Source organism: Necator americanus, chromosome X (assembly GCF_031761385.1).
Source record: "Necator americanus strain Aroian chromosome X, whole genome shotgun sequence".
In the NCBI taxonomy this organism is placed as follows: Eukaryota; Metazoa; Nematoda; class Chromadorea; order Rhabditida; family Ancylostomatidae; genus Necator; species Necator americanus.
In genome coordinates this window covers 32736169-32753135 of record NC_087376.1, presented here as the reverse complement: position 1 = coordinate 32753135, position 16967 = coordinate 32736169, and the positions used below count along the sequence as shown (strand labels likewise).

The window sequence follows — 16967 nt, the reverse complement described above, 5'->3', positions numbered from 1 at the left end:
GGTAGAATTATGGAACTATTTCAAGAGACGTATGTAATTATTTCAATATTTTAGAAGTCATAAGAAGAAACGAACACTCCAGATTTGGGCAAATGTCTTTAGATAATTCTGGAAAACTTTGTTTTACAATTGTTCATTGTTTATTGTTTATTATAGAAAATCTAAGAACTCAAAAGAACCGCTAAAAGGCTATCAACTTCGAAATTGCAAATGAAGTATATTTAGTAAATAATAATAATAAATGGTAATGACAATGTAGTAAATATATGGTCCCATGGGTTTCCGACAGATTTCGCAGCAACACAAACCACATGAATTATAACTCATATTTTAGAAAATAAACGACTCTTTTAAATAAATTGTTCTGGAATTCTTCTAAATTTCGTTTGTTACCGGAAGCATCCCGAGAGGGTGAAGGTTCTCATCCGAAAAACCTAACGACGTTAAAGGACTCCAGCTGAAAAAGGATATGCAGCATGTTTCTTCTTTTGTGGATGCATCTTTTCCCCTTAAAATTCATTTGTTTTCCTGAATGGATGATGAGGTTCATAGATAAAGAGAGGAGCAGATAAAATAGAGCGGAGTGTCATCCCAGTACCTGGATATTCATCAGGATTCCAACTAAATCATTTCAAATCAATCATTTTAAGTCTAGTCAACGTTGGGATGAAAAAGTTTCATTAACCATAGATCCCTTCCTACAGGAAAATGTTACTGGATCTGAAATAGGGAATGCAGGGATTCATCCCAAGTATTCTGAAATCGATTACGTATTCATCATTTTCTTCTTTTGTCTCCTATGATGAACACTGGCGTCATCAGGGAAAATAGGATGATGTATAGGTACTAGTTCACCGCCGTTACCATTGTCATTTTATGGATTTATAATTGATTCCTAAAGATATGAGAATATCCAGAAAAGGTTGATGAGGACTATTAAATGAAGTTGATCGTTTTTTGGTCAACTATGAGAAAAAGTTTGAAATAATCAGTTCACGAAGAAAAATTTTAGGAAGTTCTGAAGTGCTACGCGACAGCATTTATGATTTTAGTTCATGACTATATCTATCGGGAAGAATATTCATCCCTAACCATAAATAATTGGAATATTTTTTACGTGATTGAAATTCCTGGAAATCTTTCTGTAACAAGGTCATTGGAGCTACAAAAATGAATCTTTCAAAATAAAAAAGAAATCGAAAAAAATCTTGAACAGAATTCTTATTCCTAAGATAAATTCTTTACAGTACATTTTTATGGGAGCGTAGAAAAATTCTTGGCAGTAATTTTTTTCTGGAAGCGTAGAAGTGGTTGCTCTAGTCATGCGTTAAATAAAAATAGGCGTGGACTTCCAGATATTTCACGTTCATCCAGCGAACAGGTGACCTCAACATTGAGTGATGAGGTGCTGATATAGATGTTCCCATGAGAAGTTGAAAGAATTTATTGCCCTAAGGGAAAAAAGTGATTGGATTTTTTTTTAGAGATTTTCGATTTTTAGAAAATTTGAAGGGTAAATAATTTCAGATGAATGATACGATTTAGGTTATTCCAATAGAATAGTGAACAAGGTGAAGCAAATACGACTCCAGATCCTAATAACTTCAGGAAAATGAACTAAAGAGCAAAGAGTTGAGAAATCGTCTAATGTGGCGCAGTTTTTATGTAAATTTAGCGATTTTTGTTGTTTTTTAAAATTAATTCTGGAGAGGCGAATCCTAAAAGTTCCAGATTAGAATACCACAAAAAAGTAACCGTAACAGCCGTAGACAAAGTCTCACCGAGAAATAACATAAAAATTGTTTGGATAAAAAATTAAGTAGTTTCAGATTTTAGCAAAAACTTTGCATATTTCCATAAATTCCTCGAGTTCACAAAATGATATTGAAAGCATGTGATAAAAATTGAAATATAACCGTACCACCTATGTAGATATTTACATAGAAGAAACAAAATAGGATTTTTGTTAAAACGTCCTGAAATTTAATCCTGCGACGGACATTGCCACAAATTGAGCATTGGTGTTTGCGTTTAAAGGAATGCGTTTGAAATCAGCTGGGAAAAATGTGCGTTCACTAAAGAAACAGAAACGATTTTGGATAAAAATGGATTTTTCCTGTTAATGAATGGAAGTGGGATAGAACGGGTGATGTTGGATCACCAAAAAATTTTTTAAATCAGAAGGAATAAGGATTAGCAATAATAATTAGTAAAATGAATGGTAACACTATATAATAATAAATAATAAAAAATTATAATAACTGAATAAAACATTTAATAATAATATTAACAAATGAGTAATAAAAATGATTAATAAATAATAAATAATAATTCTTTGAAGGAGAACCGAGAAATATGATAGAAACAACACCATTTACATGCTCCAAGCAGCTCTAGGAAGATAATAACTTAAATAAAATAGAATACCTCGGCATATTCTCCTCGCGTGGGTTTTATTTATAAAGTTTAATGGAATTTGGAATAGCATTTCCAGAAGATTGCTAAAGACTGAGGACATACCAATTTACTTGGATCTCCAGCTTTCCATAAGTCTATTAAGCTACGGAAGAAAAGCTAAGAAAAACAATTAATCTTACCGGTTTCCTTGGATCTAGAAGAAGAATTCATAAGGAAACACTCATAAAGCACTCTTTGATGGATTCAATAGTTTGTGGATGAACCTACGCGATTTCTGGACCACCACCACTAAAGGCAGAAAGCAGCCTGTCGTGAACGTCAGCAAATACAATGCAGTTATCCATTGAAGTGTAATAATACCCATATTCGCAACCTCATATCCGCGCATATTGCGCTCCGAGGCCCAGGATTGTTGTGAAGGGGCGTCTAAAACGCTCCGCCTATTCCGGTACAATACACAATTTGTGTATCCGACAATCTTGAGCACATGATTTTCTTTTATTAACCGACAGATTTGGATCGACAACACTTAATGGACCTCATAAGCCCAACGATTTACTCAAGGACAAGAATTTTTCGCTGTTGCTTGCGAAAAAAAAATTGAATTTTAAATGGAAAGCTGCTCTTTTAACGTGGAACCAGCGCTATAGAAATTCTAACACAAAGATCCTACTAATGATATTTAGGCTCTTAATGATTATAACTATACTGAAAAAAATAGGAACATACAAAAAATATTGATCAAATCAAAGGGACGAATCAACGATGCAGTTTAATCATCTCAAAAAGCTTTACAATGCACATGCTGGATAATTTTTCTTTTGATTTCGGAAAAAAAAGAAGCTGAAAAGTTGGTTTATCTTGGTTACTTTGACTCGTACAGATATTTGCTTGGAACAATTTTTGACAACAGGACTAATTCCAGGAAGATGTATTTCTTATGGCGCCCATGAACCAAAAACGCTAAAACGCCAAAGTAACCTCACTTACAGAAGACAAAGGATTAGTCTGGATTAGGTCCTTTTGTCCACTGCTAATCAAAATCAAGTTGAAGGCATGTAAAATTTAAAGAAAAGGTCCTGTGCTGAGAGTAGCAGACTTCAGTTGGAGGAGGATATTTCTGGATAAATATGACAAGGTTGTTCAGCACCGCAAAATAATCTCAGACATTGATGATGATGAAAAATAATAGAGTTTCAAATAACTGAGGCAAATCCTAACAAGACCATATAGAGATAATATATGGTTACAATTCCGCATATGATTATAACATAATTAAATAATTCCATGTATAATTTACATACAATACGATACAGATAATTTTTATCAAATTTCCTTTACACTGTATTGTTTTCTTCTCAAATTTCAAGGACGAATATTTAAAAATCTCTACATTTGTCAAACAACAATTTTTTTTAATTTACATTCCGATGGTGCAAAACATCTTTTATGTTAAATCTCTTTTAGGTGCTTTATATTCATTATCATCTTCTTCATTTATTCATTTTCACTTCTTTTTGCTCGGGAAATGAAAATAAAACGAAAATTTATGTTTCTAGCCACAAATAGTTTCCTTACATGGTATATTCTACAGCAGTGGTACGTATAAATGTGATATATGTGAATAATGAAAACTCTGAGAACGCAAAAAAAACGAAATGAAGAGATTGTGTTCTTTTTTACTTTGAAAAAAAACACTTCCAGTTGAAAAATACAGGACATTGCTCAACAAAATTCTCTATTGTTTATCGAGAAGAAATTTTTTTTCCCAATTGATCCTGGAGAACAGAAAGAAATCGACCAAAAATCAAGCAACTATGTGGATGATTTAACGAAATTCTCATAAAAAAAAGAACGCATTCAGAATCTGTCATCTTAAAATTCGAAATTCCAATTTGCATATAAATATTTCATATTAATTTTTAATGAGCTGTTCATGAGGTTGTTAATTAATTTTATGGGCCAACGTATCGGCACATCGCCTTCGTTAGACCCTCAAAAATATGCGATCGATTCAATTCACAATCGGAAACGATCAAACCTCTCCAAAAATGTAATAATTAATTAATAATTCTAATTTAAAATGTGTATAAATAGTTTTCGCAAAAAAATCCTTTGATGAAACAACCTATATGAGTCAGATATTGTAAAGTGACGGCAATAACATTTACGAACTTGTAATCATAAATCTTACAGGACTCGCTCGAGTAGTTTCTTAGTCATCCTTAAATTCAAACAATTTCAAAATACCAGGAAAATGCCTACTGAATAAAAGTTGATTTGCGACAATGGATTTGTGATGAATAGAAACATAGCATCCATGGTAAATAATCCAAGGACATGGAATTTTGAAAAAAGACTAACAAAATTATTCGAGTAATTTTAAAAATAAAAATTTCAAAAAAAATCCTGTCGCGAGCCAGTTGTTCACAAATTTTTCGACCAGCGAATCATCTATTTCGCTCTTAGAGGAAACATATAGCGAATTAAAATGGAACAACTCCAGAACCTAAAAAAAACCCGGATCTACATAGCTCAGAAATTGATTGTTTGATCCATATTCATGCACAAATAAACGGTTTTCACAAAATTATCAGAGCGAAATCCTGGAAACAACTTGCGATTTGAAAGTACAGCTTCCCAAAACTCTTTTGCAACACAAATTAATTCAAAAAATCCTGCAAATATCCATGCAACACGTAAGAAAAATGAAAACAAGACGTTAAATGAATAGTATGTTGTCAGTCATTCCGGCCACGCCCTCTCTTATTGTACTTCGGGTGTGGAATTCCGGAGCTTGTTCGAGAAATGATGGAATTTCTCAAAGTATTAGCGATAGAATGATTCACTATTAGGTTTCGGATGATATTTTGTTGTGTATTCAACGGGACCTTTTTTTAAACTAACCAGTAGCAAATAGAAAGTCTAATTTCTGCATAATTTTTTCTGGAATCTGCATAAAACGCCCAGGATATCCCTTTAGGAACCAAAAATTGTAAAATTAGAAATAAAAGCATCTATTCATTATCGGTTACAATTTTCAACTCAAGTCATCAACATTCAGCTCAGAGATCTTCCTGTAGAATTATGTTTTTAAGAATTATTATAAGAATTATGAGATTTTTATCATTAGAATTTATGTATAAGCCTTAAAAAAATCGAAATAAATATTCCCACAAAACAAAAAAAAACATACAAAAAGCACAAAGCACGTAGTTTTTCTACGAATAGGAGCAAAGAAAATTTTTGTATTCAAAAACCTCTGTTGTATGCACTAAGAAATAATTTAAATATCAAATATTTTTAATAATATTAATATTTTTATTATCAACAAGACATTTAAAGATTGAACATAAAACTGTTAACAGTATTTGCAACATTCGATATTACAGCATCATTTACGCTCTGACATTTCTTTTTCTTTTTTCTTTTTTTTTTCTCATCTGTCCTAGGACTGTAAGGAATTGGTTTCACTGAAGCAATGTCGAATAACATGGAATTCGAGTACGTGACTGACTACATATGATCGATTGTCCTTGGGTGTCAGGAAAAAAAAGTTGACAGCGAATAGATTCGTGGATTTGTAAATCAACCACGAGTTGTATCCAATGTAAGCAGTTTCTTGACAAAATAGTAATGATAGTTTAGCTGAAAGTGCAAATCGTTAGTTGTTTTTAAATTCACTAGGATTACTAGTAGTTCATCTATGGACAAGAGGATTCCTATGTATATGTACGAAAGATTTTTTTCCTTCTACTGTTTCTTTTTCTATTTCTTTTACGTCTTTCTTGCAGATTTTTTAAAACAATAATCAATCAATTTTTACATTTTTCATTCAAATAAGTGAGCTATGAACTGAAAATGTGAGGAAAACGAGGGAAAAAAGAGGACCATTTAAAGGAGTTCAAGGAAAAGAAGCAGCACTAATTTTTATATGAAAATTTCGAAATGATACACGTGCAAAAATAGAAGGACAAAAAAAATCGAGACAACCAATATTTGAATTACAAAAGATAACGTGAAAATCGATATGATTGATAAGCGTAAACATTCTTTGAACATCAGTTACACGAATAAAATCAGTGCCAAACCGCAGAAAACAAAACGTATTCTATCGAGAATATTCTGGATTTTCCGAATTCATAAAATAAATAATAAATGATGGAATAATACTGGATGACAGCAGCAAAAAAATTGCAGAAGAAATTAAACCAGCTGCTAATAAAAAGACCCGACGTGAGCTCTGACATCCCATCGGCGTGCGGTAGATCAACAGGTATGATCAATAAACATAGGGTGGTCACCGGCAAATAAGGAACAGTTTTAGGAGGTTTAATTAATTGCTTCTATGAATACCTATTACTATGTACTTATTACTTATCCTTATTTACTAACCTAATACTTACTACTTATTCATAGAAGTCATTACTCTTTATTATTATGATTTGTTTAATTTTTTTCCATTACTACTATAAACTTCAATTTTTTTAATTTTTAACTTATGGGTCAAATCCACGTAGTTGTGACCGAAACTTTAGTATTAAGTAGAAAAAGTCGCTGAAGCTGAAAAATGGTGAACTGAGGATGCGATTACAGCTACTGATGGAAAAAAATGTGGAATTTGATTTTTCCACGGATTGATAAATGCTCCTTTCGAATTTTTTAAATAATTTAATCGGTTTTTGAGAAGTGGCTCCCCTTCCTAAAAAAAACTTTCAACATCAAATTTTTGGAAATCTGGCCAGGATCAGAAGAACGTGTTTGTCATACATTTTGTCTTTATTTTTCTCTCTCTCCCTCCACAAAATATATTAATTAATAAATGAATGAATAAATGATTGCATTACACTTATTTTAACCATATTTTATAAATTATTATCACTTTACATTTCAAGTTTTTTTAAATCACTTTTTCATTCATTTTTTTTTCAAATATTTAATACCTAGTTGTTTAGTATGTCTTGATGTTGTCGGTATTGTATGTATTTGTGCTTGCAACATTTATATATAATATATAATATATTATTTAATTAATTATATTACAATATCCAAGTTTCCTATTCATATCCACGATTCAGATCCTGTGTTTTTCATTTAATTTCAGATAAGTAAAGTAAGGAACGATTTGTTGATGAAATGTTGACATTCTTAAATCCAATGCTTCCAAGAGTCCACTTTTTCCCTCACATGACTTCCTCAATCTTCTCGTCATTACACGGATTGCAACGATATGAAATGAAGATAGCTGAGTCAATGGAGAGGGAAATTTTCCTCTGAAACAGACAACAAATTCCATGACAATGATCCCATAACAAATCAACAGATTCCATGACAATGTGTAAGCGAGTGTAAGGATCGTGTATCCGAAGAATTTCCACTCTTCTTTGACTATGCTTGAAGATATGACATGAAAATATAACCCTCGCTATTTGATCCTGGGGAATCCGACAATTTCTTTTCTTCTACTATTATAGACTAGGAGATTGCACTTAGATACTGCATTTTAACTAAAAGGAGCAACAATTGACTACCGTACCGCAGACTGTAGAGTAAAGAAGTAAATAAATGGTTAAATAAATACAGTAATTTAACTTGTAGTTTCGAACTTAGCGCGTGTTTGCGTAGACAGTCATAGAAATAATTAAAAATTGCGTTCAGAAAGGAGCGAGTTTCATAAAAATCGCTAGAAAAAAAGAATAGTTCAGCTTTTCCCTACGCCTTCAGTCGGAATTTTCTTTTTTTGTACTCATTCCTAACTTATTGGTTGTTTTTTTAAACTTATGTCATTCTCTTGTAATTTTCAGTGACCATCATTAAATGGAATATGTCTAAACAAAGGACGACCTGCAATTTATATTATACATATACTACTACTTACTATACGTACTTGAAATAGAGTAGAAGAATATATTATATTCTAGACGAAACACACTCATTCATGGGAACAAATTTTATTCAGTAATATTTTTATAGAGTGGATAAATTAAGTAGATTTGTTAAGTACATAGTTTTAGAGAAAAATCCTTGATTCTTGATCCTGTCCAACTTTTTTGATGACATCGACAAATGACATTTCTCCCGAGAAATGGGACTCAATTATAGAAAAATCCTAGACATGTAGCTTGTTTTGTATCTGCCTGATGAAGAGAAGACAGAAAAAAATAAACCTCAGACATTCCTTTGAGCAACACATGACATGTTCATAGGTGTTGGAAACTTTCACAATTCGTGTCAATTACTGGATTACTGCAACCTTAAATAATCAAAAAACGTCATGAAGAAGGATCTCATGTGTCAAAAATCTGACTATTCCTAAGAAAAAAAAATTACGACGAGTTCTAAGACTCTGCTAGAACGAAAGGGATAATTATTTCTGCATAAAAATCTTTTATACGATGAGAATAATTATGAGAACTGTTACTATTTGAATTCTGGAATGAGTTCAGTGAATCCACGTGTCAAAATCATAGCCGTGAACAAGCAAGGTTTTCCCTTAGGCGTTGCATTCTATTCGGTTTTTAAAATTTTAATCATCAAATTTTATTAAATTTCCTAATGCCTATATTTCAATCAAGTAAAACGGTTTGCTTTGAATTTTAATATTTACTAGAAAAAAAGATTAGATGCAGTTAAAAACTTCTCCTTCACTGTCACTCCTTTATTAATAGGTTGGATTTCCAGAATTATCTCCAGGAAAACACCATAGATTCAAACTGCCCGGTTACTTTTCATTCTATATCTTTTCTAACTTTTTCCACGAATTTCGACCGTTTCTGGAGTTTGAATTCCCTTTAGTAAGAATATCTCATTTCCACAGCTATCTCAATCCATGAGCATATCTCTATGAACAAGAAAAATACCCGTATAGATAGTCGTGAGAGAAACCAGCACAGCTCTGAACTGGCCAGAGAAAAGTGAACTCGTTTCGAGATTATGCAATATACGACCCGTTTTGACGACTAGCCAAATAATAGGATAATAAGGGGCGGTCCTGGGCTCGTACGAGTTTTTTTTTCCGCGATAAGATCGATCAGTCGACAACGAAATCGCTGATCAGTCGGTTGAACTGGCCCACATCTGTCTGTCCCGAATAATGTTTCGTCTCGCACTTGTCGTCTTCTCAGGTGACCTAGTTATCCAAGTTTTCCTTAATTTAGTTCAAATAAAATAGCTGTAATTTTTCACTTCATAATGGTTTTTTTTCCTCGTTGGAAACTGTTGAAATATCAAAAGAACATTTTAATCCTTGAAGAATCTCACGATCCTCACCTCCCGCAGTAAAATTCCCTAAAATACCGACATTGTTCCAGGTTTTCTGTTGGCCAATTGTGCACTCATGGATCGTTCCAAACGGCAAACATATAAATATGACGATGAATTTCTAGCATATGCTCATCCTCATCCACATACTAAGGTTCAACAAGGATATCTAGCCAGATACGCCCCTCATGATTGGCCAAAATGGTGAGCGAGAAGAAAGAAAAATTGCAAGAAAATGCTAGTTTTCTGATATGGATACGGTTCTCATCCATGATGAATGATCTTAGGAACAAAGCAGATGTTTTATCCTTGCTTTCGCGAGATTTCTTCGCTTTCACTGTGGATAAGAAAAATGTAAGAAGTATAGGCAGGAATTAAGTATATTAATTAAAGAAAAAGAAGGAATTTTGTATTTAAACTTGGAAAAATTAAATTTTGCCTTAGAATTTAAATGCTATCTCTCACAAAAAATTAGAGCATTAGTTATTTTATTTATTTTAACTCTTAATCTTAACTCTTATTTTAACTTTAACTGTATAAAAGCGTTAATAATTATAAACACATAAATAAAGATTATTAAGCTATTTTTTTGCTAATTGTTCTCCGGCACTGCACAAAATTTGTGTCTTCTCGGAACTTCCTCAGACTGATTCTAACTAAAATAGCCTTACAATTTTTTACTATAATTAAAATAGCACTACAATTTTTTTGAAGTTGCTATAGTTTAAAATTTTGCCTTTAAATTTTGTAATTTAATGCTTTGCACTCTACGTCGACGAATTTTATTAAATAATTTATAGTTAACTTTTATAAATGATATTTATCCTAAAAAGATAACCAAAAACTCCAAAAGTATCTAATTACAGTCAAATTCGAATTCTTCGCACCCGACATAATCACAACATGAACACTAATTAATTAACTATAATTGATAATAATTAATAATATCTATCGATTAATTAATTATAGGTACTCTCGAACAATTATGCAATGGGACGGTCAATCAGTTTTGTCACCCTACGAAACAAGTGACGTTCGTTATCCAGCCTGGCATACATCCAGAATAAAAGGAAATTTTTAGGAAATATTTGTAGAAAATTAGTAATACGAACAATTAAATGTTCGTAATGTACCATGAATCTCTGTACATTATTTTTACCAATTTTGTAATGAGTTTTGTTATTTATTTATTCATGAATGTTGAACAAAGCATTACTGATTTTTTTTTTTGTGATGTTAGGTATATAAAATGTTTTTAAGCCACTAGAATCCACGAACTGCTTTTCAAGCTTGTCTTTTTCCCGGAGTCAGATTCGGGATTCCCGTTCTTTGTTTCGTGTTGTCAGTTCTTAATGCGATTATCGCGAACACCTAGGCTTGTGAAATCCAAACTTGATCCATGGATGATCGCATCCTTCCACGTAAAAAGCGACTGTTTGGGGAGTATTCTTATAAGGAAGTAGATTATGGAGGGGAGGGTGATTCCATCCATTTCTTCCTAATTGCCTAGGAAACGGCCAGGAAGATGCCCCGTCGAACTCCCTGTAGAAAATTGTGCGCCAGAAAGCCCGAAGCCGCATGTTCCGGGCCGTTTTTTACGGCAATCAGGAAGAAATGGACGGAATCACCCTCCTCTCCAAAGTCTTCCATCCCGTATACGAATACTCCACCTGAAATCCGTACCACCTCAGATTCGTGGGGTGATACCTTCAAGACGGCAGAGCATAGCAATGAGGTTTCGTTGAGTTTTGAGGGTAAGTTCAGCACATATGTGTGTGGTGTTATCGTTGTTAATGATGAGGAAGTAAAGGACAACTGAAAAGATTACAGTAGTTAGCCTCATTTTATTTCCTTAACCGGGGAAAAAAATATCCTGATCAGCAATCTCTGCTGTCACGACTGTCGCAATCGTCACGACGTCTGCTGTCGCTGCGGCTATCACGTCTACGATGTCTTCTGTGATGTCTTCTCGTGTAGAATGGGTTCGATAGGGGATCGATAGGGTGAAAACCTCCGGGGAATCCGGGGAATCCAGGGAATCCAGGAAAACCGGGAAAAACTGAAAACAACTACTATTATTTCTTTCCGGTAACAAAAAAATTAGAGTTCACTGAAATCCCAATTCTTTGGCTAAACTAATTAATGTCCTCCATTTCGTACCTGGATAGCCTGGATAACGCCTGTGTGGACCGTCGAAGATGTCAAGGAAACGTCCGTAATCACGTCCACCACGTACATTGCCGACGACAGGCCTTCAATAAAGAAATATTACGATTGAAAATGAGAAAAATCCGTACAAAATACCAACTCATTGAATGTAGGTGGAAAATAGACGGGGAATGTCTGGACAGGAGGAGCTTGTTGTACTGGATACGTGGGCGGTGCAGCTTCTGGAACGCCATAAGGTGGGCGTGCAGCTACTGCTCCGAGTAATGCAAGTGCAATAAATGAGAGCATAATCCTGAAAATAGTTAGTGAGAACCCAAAAGAAGTAGTGTAAGTTTTTTCCAGGATTTTCCTTCAAAGAAAAGGAGAAGAAGAACTGAAAGACATTGTAGACGTTGGTTTCTGTATTCCACTGGTTCTTTTTATATTGGTTTTCCAAATTATGCTTCTGTTGAAAGGATCGCTCCAGTCAAAACATTTATTCGGCAATTAAAAGCATTTTTCAACAAATAAAAATGTCTTCTTACAGAAATAAGCAACAAACATTTAGAAAATACTTATTCATCGACTGGAAATGCAGTATTTCTGACGGTGAACAATTATTTCAAACAATTATTAGACAATAATTGCTCATTGTTGCATAATTTATCCTTGGAACCTAGCTATTAAGAGGCAGAATCCACGAAATAAGTAAAAATAGTACGATAAAGAATAATATTGATATTAATAAAATGAAAATGGTAATATATAGAAAATAAAATTTTGTTCTATAATTCATCGAAATGTTCGCTCCTATGCGATATGGTTGAGTTCAAGTATTCAATTTGTTAAATATCAAAAAAGACGCAATTTTTGTCGATGATTAACAGTTTTCCACAAGTACGATTTTTATTTCTGTAATAAAACATTATTGATTCCCGAAAAATGTTTGAATATGCCGAATAATTGTTTTGACTAGAGTTATTCTTCTAACAAAAACATAATTTGGAAAAGGAATTTAAAAGGAATTACTGAAATTCAAACACCAACGTCTACATTGTCTTTCAGCTTTTCTTCTACTTTCCTTTGAAAAAAAAATCCTGGAAAGAACTTACAATATTTCTTTTGGATGCATACCAACTATTTTCAGGATTATGCATACATTAGTTGTACTAGCATTACTCGGCGCAGTAGCTGCACATCCCCCTTATGGCGTTCCAGAAGCCGCACCGCCCACGTATCCAGTACAATAAGCTCCTCCTGTCCAGACATTCCCAGTCTATTTTCCACCCACAATCAATGAGTTGGTAATTTCTTCGATTTTTTTTTCATTTTCAATCGTGAAATGTTTTGATTAAAGACCTATCGTCGCTAATGTACGTGGTGGACGTGATTACGGACGTTTCCTTGACATCTTCGACGGTCCTCACATGCGTTATCCAATAGGTGGTAAGGAACACAGAACGATAATTGGTTTATCACAAGGATTAGGGTCTCTCTGGACTCAAACTCTTTCGTTACCGAGGTGGAATTATGCTATTTACATCTAGGTTTCCCCGGATTTCCTGGATTTCCTGGTATTTATCCTCCATTCTACTGGGGACGACACCACGGAGGACATCATAGACGTGACAGTGGCAGCAGACATCGTCGTGCTTGTGACAGCCTAGACAGCCAGGATTGCTGATCGACTTCTTTTTGCTAGTTGAAAACAAAAATTATGCTAAGCTAAACATGGATTTATCTCATAAATTCATTCAATACATTAATAGCATCCGAAAAAATAGTGATCCTTCTTCAGAAGTTCTAGAAATGATCTCAAAATTCACATCCACTTCATGGCTTTTTTATTCTTCTAAGGTCCCACCTTTAATTACTCTATAAGTCTCAGAGAATACAGTACATTGGTATTTTGCAAAGAAAAAAACCCGACTACTTCCAGAATAGCTCTTCACACTTTCTTTCGGTAAGTGATTAAGCTCAAAACTGTGTTCGAACAGAAGCAACACAGATTCCGATGGCATCCCAGGAAAAAGTAGAAAAAGACAACTCCTACCAAACATATTTTTGAATAAGAATGGATCGCTGAAGTCGTACAAAAAACTGTGCAGAGGTAAAAACGGACTCTGTACTGTTTAAAAGTAGAAGTCTCGAAAATCCGAAAAATTAATGTATAGCTCACAGTGAGAGCACTACAAAGAACAATTCCACAAGATTTTATCTCTTCTGGAAGGGGATTTTCAACGCATATTTTCAGTTATCCATGAAGTGTATTGCTATCAAAAAAAAGATCTCAAAATCCTCGTTATTACTAACTTTTCAATCAAAATAAGGTTATGGTCGGCTCAGAACGACTTGAACTCGATGCAATGGAATTAGTAGCGCTGGCGCTACGAAGCTAGCAGCTGCGATCGTGCTGAGACCCTCGACGGCTGCTATTGGGCTGTGAGGATGAGCAAAGGTCCCACATCGATCGCTACCGCTAGTCCACTGTACGACTTCGAGCAGAACTGTTTACGCAACCGAACCATCCCTCAGGTTCCTCACGTTTTAACTCGACTATATATACACATAATACGCTTGTGAAGTATGTGAGTGAGAATAAAAGAGAAGAAGAAGCAGAAGAAGAAGAAGAAGGAACGGAGAAGCAAGGATTTACAATTTAAGGAGAAATCATTTGCCTGGATATCGGCGTCGTACGTTTTATCAGGAGCAAGGTAAAATGAAAAGAATGTGGATCCATGTGAAGCAGTGAGTGAGTGAGTGCGGTCAGGCGACGCAGTCATCCGAGCAAAGAACTCTGAAGTCGCTTCTTTTTATGGGACGACCATATCTTTACAGTTTACAGGAAGAAATAAAGAATCAGAATTTTACATTTCATAATTTAAATCTAATTAATTAATTTGAATTATGATTTAATAATGAAACAACTACCACGTCTATCTCTCTGATTTATTTGCTTTTACTATCTAATCTCTTCATTTTTAAAAGAAAAAACAATTTTATTTTGTACAATTCCGTGCGCTCATAACTTTTTTCTATCCAGTATTGCGTCAAGTACAGAAATATTCTGTCCTTTGTTATGACTGATGACTAGGAGAGATATGAACACTCGAAATGACGAAAAAAAAATATATGATCACGATCTTCGCGTGCAAGTAAATTTGTGAAGTAGTTTGCTGGTATTTTTACACTAATAATTTAATTTTTTTTTTCTCTTTTTGAAATCATTCCTATACCTCTTCGTAGATGAGACAAATCAACCCTATAGCCATTCTAAAAAAAACAGGATTGAATGCTGGCTCAAAAAAGTTTAGAATAGAGTGGGTAGCGCGACTTCCGTCACCCCCTGTCGCGATTTCCGGACCAAATAGGACGGTGGACTTCCGCTGGTTCCTCTAGCAAAAAGCAATCTTTCTAAAAAGCTGAAAATTCTAGTATAATCGGTGAGGTTATTGCGGTCTGATAAATTCTACTGACAAGCACTTCATTAGATGCTGAAGCCTTTAGAGATTGCCGTTGTCCTGACAAATCCTCCTTAGAGATTCTTGTTGTTCTGAAAAATTCATCGTTGTGGAAAACGGAGTTACAGATACTATTTAATCCTTATTAAGTTGTTGTTTTCATCCCTAGTCATAAATTTCTGCGCGTTTAATCAAAGATTTTATTTTATTTCAACGTTTCTGGAGCTTTTCCCTTGATTCAGGGTCGTTATGATTGCAGAACAAATTAAAAATACGAGAGAGATTCCGTAGAGTTATAATAACTGACAATTGTAGCCGCTTCGATTCCTGTTCCATAATCGCGACATACGCCCGACTTTCTCGCGGTTTGCTCGCGACCTGCGCATGAAGTTTTACCGTACCTGGCTTGAATGTCTCGAATTTTCAATTAATTTCTGTTCTCGTGATTCTGTTGTTGATGTTTGATAAGAGTTGATTTTCTTTTTGGAATAGCTGTCGTTCTTTGACGAGACACAGACAAGGAATTCCGATAGCTGCCGCACTCATCTTTTATTGCTACTACCTCTTTCTGGATGGAATTTTATCAGTGTTCTTGCACGTACATCAATGCACCTTAGGTCTACGTATATATGAAAATATTTCGAGATAACCAACATTTCTGCTTCTGCATCCGTTTCATAACTACCGAGGTGAGTACAGATTATTAAAAATCGACAATAATTCTCCAGGAACACGTGCTATTCTAGTTGATCCAACAAAATTGAGTAACAGCGGCGAGGTGCATCTACGTATAGTGTAGTCGATTTGAAATTGAGCACGATGTCTTCAGTGATTACGCGTATGATTACAAATCGCTTCATTTTCTACGAATGCGATTTTTTCGGGATACTAATCCTGAAGACTACTTTACATAAATATGTTCTTTTATTTGGTTTTCAAGCAACTATCCTTCTAAAAATGATGTCAGTCCTACAAAACTCCTTCTTTATTGAAATCTAAAATGAATCTACTTTTTTTTCCTTGCTATTGTTATTATCAGTTACTTATTTGTCTACTTTATGGTGTATAATTCAAATACCACTTCACTGTGCATTTGCCACATAGTCGTCCCCGATCACCTTCATCCGAGTGACTGCGACGCGCAACGCACGCTCCTTCGCTGCTCCGCATACACTCCCTACTTCTTCCACTCCGTTGAATGCATCCGTCGTTGATTATGATTCCGGAAGATGAAGAGCAAAAAAAAATATTTGAGTCAAGCTTGAGTTCAATAGAATTAACAGTATCTACATGCTAGGAGGTGTTAAAGAAATAGACGGATGACATCATGCCCAGAGATTCACTGTTAAGGATAACACTGCGCAGCAGAGTTCCAGAATCTGTATGTGATAAACGAACTTCATGAGAGAGGTTCTCCAGAATGCACTTCCTTAACCAATACTTTGAAGAACAAAAAGTAAGTAAATAAAAATAAATAAAACTTGGCGATTATATCCAAGGAAACAGTGAAATTTCCTCCTTGACTTAGTTTTCAAATCCTAGATTTTTTAGGAAGAAAGATCGAGAAAATGTTTCAATATTTTGGAACTTTACGAAATCGAGCGAAAGAAATCATAGTGTAGATTCAAATTGAAGTTTGAGAAGAAAAAAAAATCAGAAATAAAAACAGAATAATAAAAT

The 16967-nt window shown here is 34.2% G+C and overlaps 3 protein-coding genes across 4 annotated transcripts; 2 read left to right on the top strand and 1 right to left on the bottom strand.

Annotated features, from left to right (window-relative positions):
- Window positions 1-9511: 9511 nt before the first annotated feature.
- RB195_026160 (uncharacterized protein) lies at window positions 9512-10759 on the top strand (the record flags this gene model as incomplete). The annotated part of the gene is made up of 3 exons (XM_064214589.1): window positions 9512-9542; window positions 9729-9882; window positions 10648-10759. 3 exons carry the CDS (start codon window positions 9512-9514, stop codon window positions 10757-10759), a joined length of 297 nt encoding a protein of 98 aa, XP_064070470.1.
- Window positions 10760-11555: 796 nt separating this feature from the next.
- Window positions 11556-12135, bottom strand: RB195_026159 (uncharacterized protein; the record flags this gene model as incomplete). The annotated part of the gene is made up of 3 exons (XM_013451234.2): window positions 11556-11737; window positions 11839-11930; window positions 11987-12135. 3 exons carry the CDS (start codon window positions 12133-12135, stop codon window positions 11556-11558), a joined length of 423 nt encoding a protein of 140 aa, XP_013306688.2.
- An 842-nt stretch (window positions 12136-12977) lies between these two features.
- Window positions 12978-13510, top strand: RB195_026158 (uncharacterized protein; the record flags this gene model as incomplete). Of its 2 annotated transcripts, none has more annotated exons than XM_064214588.1 (4): window positions 12978-13013; window positions 13092-13126; window positions 13184-13272; window positions 13374-13510. In XM_064214588.1, 4 exons carry the CDS (start codon window positions 12978-12980, stop codon window positions 13508-13510), a joined length of 297 nt encoding a protein of 98 aa, XP_064070468.1. The 2 variants fall into 2 exon arrangements, with proteins under 2 accessions (XP_064070468.1, XP_064070469.1); XM_064214587.1 differs by having other exon boundaries at window positions 12978-13037.
- Between the last annotated feature and the right edge of the window lie 3457 nt (window positions 13511-16967).